This window comes from Rhincodon typus, chromosome 27, assembly GCF_021869965.1.
Source record: "Rhincodon typus isolate 14 chromosome 27, sRhiTyp1.1, whole genome shotgun sequence".
Lineage (NCBI taxonomy): Eukaryota > Metazoa > Chordata > Chondrichthyes > Orectolobiformes > Rhincodontidae > Rhincodon > Rhincodon typus.
In genome coordinates this window covers 18,259,272-18,271,703 of record NC_063358.1, presented here as the reverse complement: position 1 = coordinate 18,271,703, position 12,432 = coordinate 18,259,272, and the positions used below count along the sequence as shown (strand labels likewise).

The 12,432-nt window shown below is 41.8% G+C and overlaps 1 protein-coding gene, 2 long non-coding RNA genes and 5 other non-coding genes across 8 annotated transcripts in view; 7 read left to right on the top strand and 1 right to left on the bottom strand.

Annotated features, from left to right (window-relative positions):
- The first annotated feature begins 2,927 nt into the window (after nt 1–2,927).
- On the top strand, nt 2,928–8,213 carry LOC109910657. The gene is made up of 6 exons (XR_002257905.2): nt 2,928–2,985; nt 3,561–3,639; nt 5,214–5,291; nt 6,673–6,782; nt 7,255–7,334; nt 8,089–8,213. It is a non-coding gene; the product is annotated as an uncharacterized LOC109910657 (long non-coding RNA).
- Nucleotides 4,470–4,678, top strand: LOC125486317. The gene has a single exon (XR_007265005.1). It is a non-coding gene; the product is annotated as a small nucleolar RNA SNORA73 family (small nucleolar RNA).
- Nucleotides 4,881–5,095, top strand: LOC125486314. Its single transcript, XR_007265002.1, has one exon. It is a non-coding gene; the product is annotated as a small nucleolar RNA SNORA73 family (small nucleolar RNA).
- On the top strand, nt 5,330–5,533 carry LOC125486316. The gene has a single exon (XR_007265004.1). It is a non-coding gene; the product is annotated as a small nucleolar RNA SNORA73 family (small nucleolar RNA).
- On the bottom strand, nt 6,776–12,064 carry LOC125486294. The gene is made up of 3 exons (XR_007264978.1): nt 11,518–12,064; nt 10,141–10,344; nt 6,776–7,561 (listed from the first exon to the last, which is right to left on the bottom strand). It is a non-coding gene; the product is annotated as an uncharacterized LOC125486294 (long non-coding RNA).
- On the top strand, nt 6,913–7,130 carry LOC125486315. The gene has a single exon (XR_007265003.1). It is a non-coding gene; the product is annotated as a small nucleolar RNA SNORA73 family (small nucleolar RNA).
- Nucleotides 7,377–7,591, top strand: LOC125486313. Its single transcript, XR_007265001.1, has one exon. It is a non-coding gene; the product is annotated as a small nucleolar RNA SNORA73 family (small nucleolar RNA).
- Nucleotides 12,065–12,119: 55 nt separating the features above from the next.
- The window catches only part of rcc1 (regulator of chromosome condensation 1), a 26,014-nt gene continuing 25,701 nt past the window's right edge, over nt 12,120–12,432 (top strand). The window contains exon 1 of the mRNA XM_020509868.2: nt 12,120–12,221. Within this exon, the coding sequence (XP_020365457.1) occupies nt 12,210–12,221 (12 nt within the window). The 5' untranslated portion in view covers nt 12,120–12,209. The remainder of the gene's footprint in view (nt 12,222–12,432) is intronic.

Genomic DNA, 12,432 nt, shown 5'->3' with positions numbered 1-12,432 from the left:
AGCTTGACGTCAGTGGTGGGTAAATTGTTGGAGGGGATTTTGAGGGACAGGATGAATTTAGAAAGGCAAGGACTGAATATGGATAGTCTATATGAATATAGATGGCTTTGTGCATCAGAAATCGTGTCTCACCAACTTGATTATTTTGAAGAGGCGACAAAGAAGTTTAATGAAGGTAGAGCAGTAGACGTTGTCTCTATGAACTTCAGCATGGCGTGCAACAGCATTATTATCGGTCTGGATTCAGGTAAAGGACAGATCAAAGAACCTTGATGAACCAGGTACATTTTTACCACAATCAATGATTGTTTCATGGTCACCATGACTGAGAATAGCTTTCAATTCCAATACTTTTTAATTGAATTTAGTTCCATCAACTGCCATGGTGCTATTTGAAAGAATGTCTCCAGATCATTAACCTGGATTAGAGTCCAGTGGTGTCATTATTGGCAGGGTCTCCCTGATTTGTCTATGTAGAATAGTTAAATTAAATCTCTCATGTACAGCAATGGATGTTGTTTCCTTTCTGATAATCAATGTTATTATCTCCGATTTGCATTTAGTGTGATAAAGATTACAAGCTGAGTTGAGCCATGTATCATTTTAAGTTTGACTTGTTTCTCTATACTATAAATATTAAGTAGCATTAACGTAGTCACTCTGATCCTAAAGCTGTCTAGTTCTCCAAAACAATGAAGTAAAAGAGAAACACTAATGCTTTGGCTGAAGACTGCTGGTTGCAACAGTTCAAAAGAAGGTTTGTTTATACTGCTGGTGGTTTTCAGCGTGAGCAATGTGCTCTCCCTGCTCAGCCAAACTCAGTTCTGCGCCTTGTTGCCCAAATAGAGGTTGTCTTATTCTTTGAAAGGTCATTACATTCACTATCTGCTTCCAACAGCCCTACCACATCTGTCACTGTTGGTTGACCAAAATGACCAACTCCACTGTCCACCACTCCCCCCAGGAACAGGAAAGCAAGAAGACACTATTATCTAGTAGGATACGTTTAACCATCAGTGATTGTCACCAACTGCAATATCATTATAACTGAACAGGAATATCCAAAGTAATTGGATTTTATTTTTTGGGGGGACTATGATTTTTCTCCTAGGAAGTGCACAATGGAGGCTGTGGCTTAGCCTTTAGTTTTCTGAGACTCCAGGCCATTCCTGAAGGGTTAGCAACCCCTGCCCCAATATTCTATCCTTAAGATGAATGAGATATGAATTTACGTCCGTGATTCTTTACATGTCAATATCCCAATTGCACAATGTGTTTCAGAGATTGCTGGAACTACCCTCACATGTACAGTTTGGGTTACTGGCCAACTGAGAGCTAGAATGCAATATAACTTGTTACACTTTCATTTGCAATTACGTATAACCAAAAAGAGTTGCACAGATATGTTTTGTTTTGGATTATCAGATTGTTTATTAGTTCAGTTGTAAAGACCTTGACCAGAATTTCACATGAGTTCAGGAGGTCCCTGGTGGCTGTCAGGACCCTGGGGGCAGTTTTACCTGTGGCAGCCAATTAAGAAGCCACCATCCTAATGGGCCTGACAGCCCAATCAGAGCAGCTTGGCAGCACTGCTAATACACATGGCTACTGTCGAGGCTGTAGGAAAGAGGAAAGAGCAGCTCCCTGATGAGCTTCCCACCAAAGGCAGGGTTTTATTTTAATGTGTCAAGGCCAGTGATTGGAGGGATGTAACCTCTGGATGCAGCTGTGGGAATTGCAGTTGTCACTGGGCTGGTACCTTAGTGAGTCACGGTGCAAACTAGAAATGAAGGCTTCACCCAACAGATTAGGAACCTACCGGGAGGTTTAACCTGTTGGGTTCTCCACGTGTTAGAATGGCAATGGAAGTAGAAAATGACCTTTATTGATCTTTTCACTGCCAGCCTCTGATCAGTGAGAGACAGCAGTGCTGATAATTCCACTTCATGAAATATTCTGTGACATTGGGAAGACTTTGGGTATTACATCCAAAGACTTTCTCCGCCATGTTATAAGTTCTTCCACTAGTGACTGGAGTAAATACATGAAGTGCATTTAAGGAATGGTTAGACCAACATATATGGATACAGGGGATTGGTGGTTATGCTGATAAATTCAAATGAGGAAATATGAAAGGAAGCTCTGGTGGAGAATGAACACCAGTTGCGACTGATGAGTTAAATAGCAAAGATGCAAGCAATTCAGCCCTATGTAGGCCTATTCTCTTCTAGTGGTGGCTGACCCCTCTGTTACTGAGGCCCTAGACCGAAACGTAAAAACTTCCTAACTCCCTACCTACACTCACCTTTACTGGCTCCATCCCCGCCTCTTCGACCTGTTTGTTTCCTCTCCTCTATCCCTCTTCTATCCGCCTCCCACTCTCTCCCTATTTATTTCAAAACCCCCTTCCCCTCCCCCTTTTCTGATGAAGGGTCTAGGCCCAAAACGTCAGCCTTTCTGCTCCTATGATGCTGCTTGGCCTGCTGTGTTCATCCAGCCCTGCACCTTGTTTTCTCGGATTCTCCAGCATCTACAGTTCCTACTATCTCGAATTCTTTACATAATCTTTTTTCCCATTCTACCTCTCTTCACCAACACAATATTTTTTGTAACCTAACTTCTGACCCAGTTTTTTTTTGGCATCTGTCCTAAAATTTCCTGATCTGGCAAATGTCAAATGGTATTTGATAACGCTCCTGTGATGTATGTTGCAGCATTTTAATGTGTAAAAGTTGTTATGTGAATCCACGGAATTGGAAACAATTTCCGATCCCGAAACTTTGCCAACTGCAGCCTTCCAAAAAAAAGTAACTTTTCCTGACTCAATGGTACTCCAGGCCAGGCAGTGGCGCTGCAGTGGGCGAGGCCGGATGTTTAGAAGCAGATCGCTCTCCGATACTTGGAAAACTCGTTGGTTAGCCGTGCGTATAAAAAGGCGAGACGGACGATGCTCTGCCTTTTCGCCCCGTGGAAACGATGCCTAAGGTAGGTGTCTGTGAGGGTCAGGGCCCAGGCGTGGCCGGCAGTGGCTGAGTGGCGGCCGAGTGCTGCTCTGGCTCATCCATGAAGATGGGAGAGGGAGGCCGTGTTTAATTTCGCGCGCCTGTGCCGGCAACCGGGATCTCGGTAACGGTTTGTGGCGGTTAGGTGAAGGCCGGGCGGTGGAGGACCCCGGATGGACGGGAATCACGTGGATGGAGAGACCACGTGCTAGGAATGAATGGGCCTTTGAGCACAGCCACGTTCTACCAATGGTACCCGTTCCTGTAAAAGCAAAACAGATCTATTATTTTACTTCGCAGAGTGGCTTTTACCAGTTGTAGGCTTACTGCTAGTTTATGTTCACCAGCCAGTTTTGCAGGCTTGGATCTGTTTCGATATATCTTAACATAGAATTAGGATGGCCATTCGCCTGGTTTTGTACAAGATGGTCAGGTTTACTGTATGTCTGGCAGTGGGGTGGGAGACGACTTCAGTTTGGAAACAAGTAAACTTTGGCAGATAGGCACACAGCTTGCTTTAGTGTGTTAACAAATTCATATTTGTGTTATTTTACACAGTGCACTGGGATCTTCTGGAAGTTGTACCTGCTGGATCCTGGCATCCATTCATGACATTAACCAGTACACCCAAAATGAGGTAAATTTCATATTTATCATCTTAAGTTTTTCTGTCCCCTCAACTGTTAAAAGGACAAATGCCCTGCTTCTGCGTCAATGGTCTATTACAGTTCTTCATGCTACATGACAGCTGATGCAGCGGCCAACAGTGTGGCAAATGCATCCAGTATGCATAGCATAGGCTACTAATATGAGGGTAATGTTGATTGAGTTCTAAAACATGCTCAAGGTGCCAGGGGTAGTTCTTTTCCTCTTTGAAACATGGCCAAGGAATCAGCATCTAAAATACAGTTCCTGAATGCCAGTCTAGGGTTTTTAAATTCTCAAATTAATGGATTGGGACTTAACCTGGTCAGAATTTGTTGGTTTATAAACTGAAAAACTGGTGACAACCTATCTGCGGATGAAACTTCTGGTATTGCGATTCTTCATGAGCATTGTGAGTGTTGATTGGTCTTATGAATGATCTTGACTAGGTAGGGTTTTGTTCATTTGATCCGCACTGTCTTAACTCTTGCCCCTCCCAGTTTTGTATACAAGAATGTATTTGTGCATGGAGTCTCCCTGGTTCAGTCGATGTTCCTAATGGATAGTTAATAGTCATAAAATGCTGATGTTTACTTTCAGACTAAGTTGCATGTATTGTCTGTTTGCGAGATAATTTTTGGTCAATATATGCATGTCCCTGGGATTAGGTATGCCCATGGAAATGTTGGCCATCTAGAGGTTCTTTATGCTTTGAGAAAAGTTTATTTGAATTGGCTAAAAGAACACTTACATCTGATACTGAATATTCAATTATAAAGTTACTGCTGTTTTTTTATGGCCATAACATTTTGGTGAGATGCTCTGATGTGGGCATCCTGCCAGGTTGCTCTTGGTCTCTGTGTGGCCAATGGGAGCATAGGCCTATGGATCAATGATGTATAGTCTTGTTCCCATAACGTTGGTAAGCAAGTGTGCCCTCACCGTTTCAGCTGGCAAGGCCAGCATTATGTCTAATCCTAGACCATCTCAGTGTATGATAACTGGGAAGATAAACCATGCAGGCTACAGTTAATCATGAAATTCTGGTAGATTTTGGACTAGATTGATTTGTGGACAGGATGATAGTCCTGTAATGTTGTGATTGAGATTCTGTCTGATTTAGTTGAAATGTCTGTCTTCTAGCTATCCAAAATGAAGAAGAGGTTGGAACCAGATACTGTTTGGGAGAGAGAAATCCTTTTTTTGTCCCATGTTTTTCAAGGAGACAAAAACTCAACGTGGGCATCTGGCGAGGTTGCTCTCGTCTAGCTCTGTCCGTGTGGCGTATGGGAGCGTAGACTTTTGGGTCTATGATGTACAGTCCCGTTCCATGACGTTGGAGAGCATGTGTCCCCGGCTTTCGGGCTGGCGAGGACAGCACCCTGTATATTCCTAGACCTTCTCAGTGTGTAATGTGACTGAGGAGATAAACCATGCAGGGTACAGTTAATCATGAAAAAGAATGTTAGATTTTGGGTCTGGACTATTGTAAGGGCAGCATATTATCCTGCTGTGATCTGTGATTGAAATTCACTCTGTAATCATTGAATTGTGCTTGTTTTGCAGCAAGACTGCATTTATCCATCCTGAATGAGGAAGGTGGTGAAAACCAGGAATGCTGAAACTGAATGCACTGTGATGAAGGTGAATTTTTATCTTGCCTGATTTCAGAAATTGAAAACCCAACGTGGTCATCCAGCAAGGTGGCTCTGTCCATGTGGCATATGGGAGTGTAGACATTCTGTCTGTGACACACAGTCCCGTTCCACGACGTTGGAGAGCAAGCATGTCCCCGGCTTTCAGCTGGTGAGGACAGCGTCCTGTATATTCCTAGACCTTTGCAGTCTGAACAGTGACTGTGGAGATAAACCATGCAGGCTACAAGCTTACGTTAGAAGCATGATCCTGTTGCTTCAGAAAGTTTTAAAAACTGGACATGTGCATCAGTCAGATTCTTTGGAATGAATACAGTTCTCATTACTATGTGCAATTTTGACTGCCAAAATTTGGGAAAGATGTTAAGGACTTGGAGAAGATGCAGCGGGTATTTTGACAGGAAATACTGAACTTCAGATATGCAGACAGGTTAGGGAATCTTGATTTGTTTAGTATACAAATTCTATCAATAGTTAACTGAAGTTGATTTCCATCTTTGGAGATCTATTTGCAGTACCAATTTAGAACTAGTATTGGACAGTATGCCCACTGGGCAATTTGGTAGTCTACATATTTGAATGAGTGTTTTCATTTACTTCTATCACTCCTGACACCGCAACAGGATTTAAGAATGAAGCCTAGTGCACAGAGATGTTGTTCGCTCTAATCCTGTAATGATGACATGAGGCTTTGTGTATCACTGAACTTTGAAAGCAGCAATCCATTGACTGTAATGAGAGATGCCAGGTGTGATTTAATGCTCTATTAGCTCACATTTGTCATGAAAATGCAACAGTAAATGGGGAAGGCTGGGTAATTATTAAATTGGAGCTTTATGGGGCAGCAAATAAAAATAAGTAGGCCATTCTATAGATCTGATGTGAAATTATTTAATTGAGCTGGCACCTGCTACTTTGAGGGGAAAGTTCCACAATTCAACTGTCTTGTGTGAAGCTGCTTTTCCTGACATGACCAACTCCTGACTGATTTTAATGCTGTTTCTCCTGAATATATTAGCAGAAAGAAGTTCTGAATTTACCATGTTGATTTCTTTGAAAATCCTGAAAAACCACCTGATAAGTTACTGCTTAATAGTTGCTATTCTGAGGATAAGATTCCTGTTTATGGAATCTCTGCATAAAAATCTATTTCCCGATAGTTCAGAAATACTTTCAAGCTGATGGTGCCCAGGTCACTTCAGTTAGAAATTAGCGGGCTGTTGATTCTCATCCTGAACTCAAGCTCACTGATTACTGAGGCGAGCATTGTTATCACTTTGGAGGTAATTTGACCTCCTTTTGACAACTGTGCTTGGGTTGGGTGCTTGTGGAAGAGTTCCAAATTTAACACTGAACTTTTTCTATTGCAGGAGCAACATTTGTTGAAGACAGCTGGGGGATATCAAGAACAGCTGAGTGATTTTGAGTTGACAAGTTCATGGGGATCATTTTGGGAAAAGTTGGATGTGAAATGATAGAGGTAAGCATTTATGTGAATATTCCTTGTACATTAGCTCTATTGCACAATAAAAATCTGTTGATTTTTCCAGTTAACAATTACCATTTTTATAAATAAAGTTCAACAGTGGGCTTGTGTTTCCGTTATATATCCAATGTGGGCATCTGGCGAGGTTGCTCTCGTCTAGCTCTGTCCATGTGGCGCATGGGAGCGTAGGCCTCTGGGGTCTATGACGTACAGTCCGATTCCATAACGTTGGAGAGCATATGTGTCCCCGGTTTTCGGGCTGGTGAGGACAGCATCCTGTATATTCCTAGACCTTCTCAGTGTGTAAGGTGACTGAGGAGATAAACCATGCAGGGTACAGTTAATTGTGAATTGGAACATATTAGAGATGTTTGGTCTGGACTGTTGTGAAGATAAGATTATATCGTTCTGTGATAAGTGATCAAGGTTCATTGTAATTATTTGATGAACTGTGCTTGTTCTGCAGTGAGGACTGTATTTTATCCATCCCGAATGAGGTAGAGGCTGTAAACCAGGAATGCTGAAATTAAATGCACTGTGGTGAAGGTGATTTTCTTTTTCTCTTGCATGACTTCAGAAATTGAAAACCCAACGTGGTCATCCAGCAAGGTTGCTCTTGTCTGGCTCTGTCCATGTGGCATATGGGAGTGTAGACATTCTGTCTGTGACACACAGTCCCGTTCCACAACGTTGGAGAGAAAGCATGTCCCCGGCTTTCAGCTGGTGAGGACAGCATCCTGTATATTCCTAGACCTTTGCAATCTGAACAGTGACTGTGGAGATAAACCATGCAGAACACAATAAGAATAGATCTAAATCTTTACATAACCATCTTTGATTTGTGCTATCAAGGCAGCAAATAAGTTTTCACGTTATTCATTGGTCCTGATCTTGATGGTGAGAAAAATAAAATGCAAAGTTTTCACATTGGCATCATTGTACCATTTGTAAAACTTGGCAACTCCTATCTGGTTGAGGGATAAATAAGAGACATTGAAGATGTGATTATGCCAGAAACATGAGATGCCTGCAAAGTAGTGGAATATTGGTTTATCTTCTGGCTTGTGAGCTTTCACAATTTTGAAAGCATGGTTGTCACACGATAGTACTTGCTATCCTGTCATATAGGAGTGTGTATTGGATATAAAATGTCCTGGCAGCAGGTTATAAAATGGTTTTACAAGTGGCAGCCATTTTGATTTGTAGATGCCATTTGGACCTTTGGAAAGATGTTTAGATAGGTACGTTTATTTGGATCTTGTCTACTTACTAATCTGATGTTATATCTGCTTTATTTTAGGTAGTGCTTCACCTGCTGTGCTGTACTTCACATGAGTGCTGTTTGAGTTTTAACTTGGTTTTGTACATAGTTATCACTAAACTTTGTATGTTTTGCATATTTAAATAAAACTAAAATGCAACAGATCAGTTTTTCTCCATTGCCATGGTGTGTCTTTGACTTTCCACCTGATTCACTCCATTCAGTTATGTTTCAACATTGACCACATTTCAAAACAGTTATTTTGGCTGTAATGGATTTGAATGTCCTCGTGCTGAAACGTGATGCAAGTCAGTTTTACTTGGATTGATTTTTACACCATTTTCCTTTGCTTTGAAAGCAGATCATTCAGGTGCTTGAGGCTGTTCAACTACTGAGTTCATTGTTGATCTGTCCGAAAACTCCCATTTATTTAAAGAGAGTACGAACTGCCGATGCTGGAGTCTGAAGAAGGGCCCAGACCCGAAACGTCAGCTTTCCTGCTCCTTTGATGCTGCCTGGCCTGCTGTGTTCATCCAGCTCTACACCTTGTTATCACATTTATTTACGTGCTTTTGCTCCATTTTGGCCTCAAGTATGAGTTTGCTTTCTGTGGGACAGGCTTCCAAACTTTTACCACTCTTTAGTAACAACCCCATTGTGAATCAAGGTTGTGGGTTCAGTTCCCACTCAACAAAAATTTAGGCTGACACTTCAGTGCATCGTTGGGGATGTGCTGCAGCATCACAAGTGCAGTTGTGTCTTTCTCTATAAATCCCATATCACCGTTCAAAAATAAGAGTGAATTTGTTTCTGGGCAATATGTAACCCTGTGCCAACGTTACAATATTAACTAGTTAATGACAACACGTTTAACTTGTACGAACATGGTACAGGAGCATGAGGAAACAATTTGAAGAGCCATGCAAGAGATATTGGGGTAGAAGACTAAAACATAGTCCTAGAGACATACAGCTCAGAAACAGACTAGCCAGTCCATGCTGACCATGAACCCAAACTCAGACCCACCTTGCCTGTGCTTTGCTCATATTCCCTCCAAACATATTCATGTATTTATCCAAATGTCTTTTTAATGTTGTAACTGTCACCAGTTTTCTGAAAGTTCATTCTACACAAGAACCAGTCTCTGTAAAATAACTGCCCCTCATGTCTTTTTCAACTCTTTCTCCTCTCACTTAGAAAATATGCCCTTTTAGTCTTGAAATTCCACATCCTAGGGAAAAGGCACCTGCCACTCACCTTATGTATACCTTTTTATTATTTTATAAACCTCAATGATGTCACCTCTCAACGTTCTGTGCTCTGGTGAAAAAGTCCCAGCCTCTCATAACTCGAACCCTCCATTCCTAGCAAAATTCTGATAAATCTCTTCTGAACCCTTCCTATAACGGGGAAACCAGAACTGGACACAGTACCCCAGAAGAGGCCTCACCAATATCCTGTTCAACCCAAACATAATGTCCCAACTCCTTTACTCAAAGGTCTGAGCAATGAAGACAAGCATGATAAACATTTTCTTAAACACCCTATCTATATGGGATGCAAACTTCAAAGAATTATGTACGTGAACCCCTTGGTCTCTCTGCTCTGCAACACTACCAAAGGCCCTACTTTTAACTGTATAAGACTTATTTTACATCTTCATGTAAAATGGGTGATTGCAATATCAATAAATGATTTATGTCCACAAAACATCATTTCTCATTAAAGTCAGGGTGCCAATTAAATGGTAAATTCATTGTCCAAGATAAAGAGTTTTGTCTCAACCCTGCCTTCCTAGAGTTGATTGATAATTCCACTAACTTGCTACGAAGCACTGTGCTTTGACCTTGTATATCCCTGTTAAGCTTTACTGAGTCACCATTATTCACAATCAGATCCCCATCTTCAATTCCCTCTAGCCCTGTTCCATTATATATCAGCAACCATTTTCAACTACATCAACCCCAACACATTCCACACTATTCCTATTGAAAATTCTGTAAGGAGTTTTCTAACCTGACTTTGACGCTGTTTCTAAATATAAATTTTATTTTTCTTGACCCAATAAAATCGCAAAACTTAATGTTTTACCTAATGCCTTCTGGAAGGTTACTCTGTTGTGCTTCAGTGGCTTCACGCTTTAAACTTCTTTACAAAGATTTGCCAAGTTGAGCTTGATCGTATCGTTTTCGCTTTGCAATCGTTCAGCTTCCTCTTTATGCTTTGTCACAGCCAGGTTTTCACGAGTGCCTTGAAGCTGGAGAGGTGTTGGGACGGTAGTTAAGGGTCTGAGGCCTGTACAGGACAAAGCAAGACAGCACAGATGTAGTAATTAAACTTGTAACTACCCCCTCAAGGATCTAAGGGTATTGACGTTTGTCTGTGCCTTCTATCAACCTTGGTCTGATAGTTGGGTATATTGGGCTGAGTACCTTGGGACAGAGTTTTAACATTTGGTAGGACTTGGGGGATGGTGGGGTTTGATTTACAATGTATGACCCTGATGAGTTGTAGCGCTTGGAGATGGAGAGGAATTTGAAAACTAGGATGCTTGATTGGATGTCAACATTTATCAACAAGTAAACTTTTCCATGGAGAAGGTGGTGTGCCTATTGAATGAACTGCCAGTGGAAGTGGTGGAGGCTGGTACAAGTACAACATGTAAAAGGCATCTGGATGGGTATATGAATAGGATGGGTTTAGAGAGATATGGGCCAAATGGGACTAGATTAATTTAGAGATATCTGGTCAGCGTGGATGAGTTGGACTGAAGGGTTTATTTCTGTGCTGTACATCTATGACAATGACTAAATGCAGGTGAATGGGACTGGCTATGAGTTCATAATATGGGTAGCTGCACATAATGGATGCCATCCAAAGTGTAGAGACATAAGGAAGCTTAAGAGTTAAAGGCTTGAATGAGGGTTCCAATGGCAGATGACTTTGAGATAGGGACAATGTGTTACCGGAGATGAAAATGTCAAATTCGTCTTGGCATCATGAGGTCTGAAACATAGGTAACCTCACTGGGTCATAAGTATAACCCACTAAACATTTCTTCTCTTGATACTCAGCCCAATTTACGTGTTTTTCAGACCAAGGTTGGTTTTTAAAAAAAACTGCAGATGCTGGAAATCAGAAACAAATCAAAAACGCCAGACTCTCTCAAGGTTGATAGAATACTCGGACAAGATTTCAAGTAATCAGACTATCTATAAGTCAAAGACAATTGGAATGTAACAACTAATTAATACTCTAATCCCCTTAAAATTATATATGTAGAAAGATAGATTATTTGCTGTGGTATAAAAAAGACCGGGAAGTCAGTTCAATGGTCGTTGCTTCTCGGTTCCGATGGTGAGATGTTAATTCATCGGCTAGTTCCTTGTTAGATGTCTATCTGAAAGCTTACATTGATTTGTAAGTATCACAGACTGGTTGAAAGGCTTGGGAAAAAGACTTATTTACCAATTCAGAAGTCACAGCTCATCACAAGTACTGCAGGAAAGGTAACTGGTTTTATTCAGGAGAGAACGTCTGGCTTTTTCTGGGGCAAACAACAGGACGTAGCCCTGGATCTGAAACTTGCTTGCAGTTCCAACCTGCTCTGTTAATTGCTGACCATTCAATTTTGTAAACTCATCATCTCATACAGGAACCCATGACGACTAGATGGAGTTTACAACACGTATCGATTCCTTGCTATGACATTATGCAGCAAGCCTGGTAAACCTATTTTTCTAACCAGAGATAGTGGGATCTGCAGATGCTGGAAAATCTGAGATAACAAGGGTCTAGGCCCGAAACGTCAGCCTTCCTGCTCCTATGATGCTGCTTGGCCTGCTGTGTTCATCCAGCTCTACACCTTGTTATCTCTATTTTTCTAACCACCCTGTTTAAAGATGTTCCTACGCACTTCTGGCGCAGGTGGGACTTGAACCGGGCTTCCTGATCCAGAGGTAGAGACGCTACTACTGCGCCACAAGAGGGTTAAATCGCTGTTTTCAAAATAGTTCTTTCTTGCAGGCTATAGTTTCCTTTAAAGACAAGGTTAAAAAAGATTATTACTAAAAGAAAAAGTCAGTAGGTGAGAGTTTGGAATGGGGACCAAAAACAATTAGTTCAGTTTCCCCTATATTGGGAAGTTTTAGCAACAGCGAATGAGTAGAGAGGTGGGTACAGCTGCATGTTATCAGTGGTGGTGGAACTAATGCTATGTTTTTGGTTATTGTCGACCGTGCAGGTGGTGTGGTGGGAGAAAGAGGGACAGGCAGGCTGCCTCTGGGGGTCGGGGAGGGACAGGCGGGCTGCCTGCCTCTGGGGGTGGGACAGGGACAGGGACAGGCGGGCTGCCTGCCTCTGGGGGTGGGACAGGGACAGGGA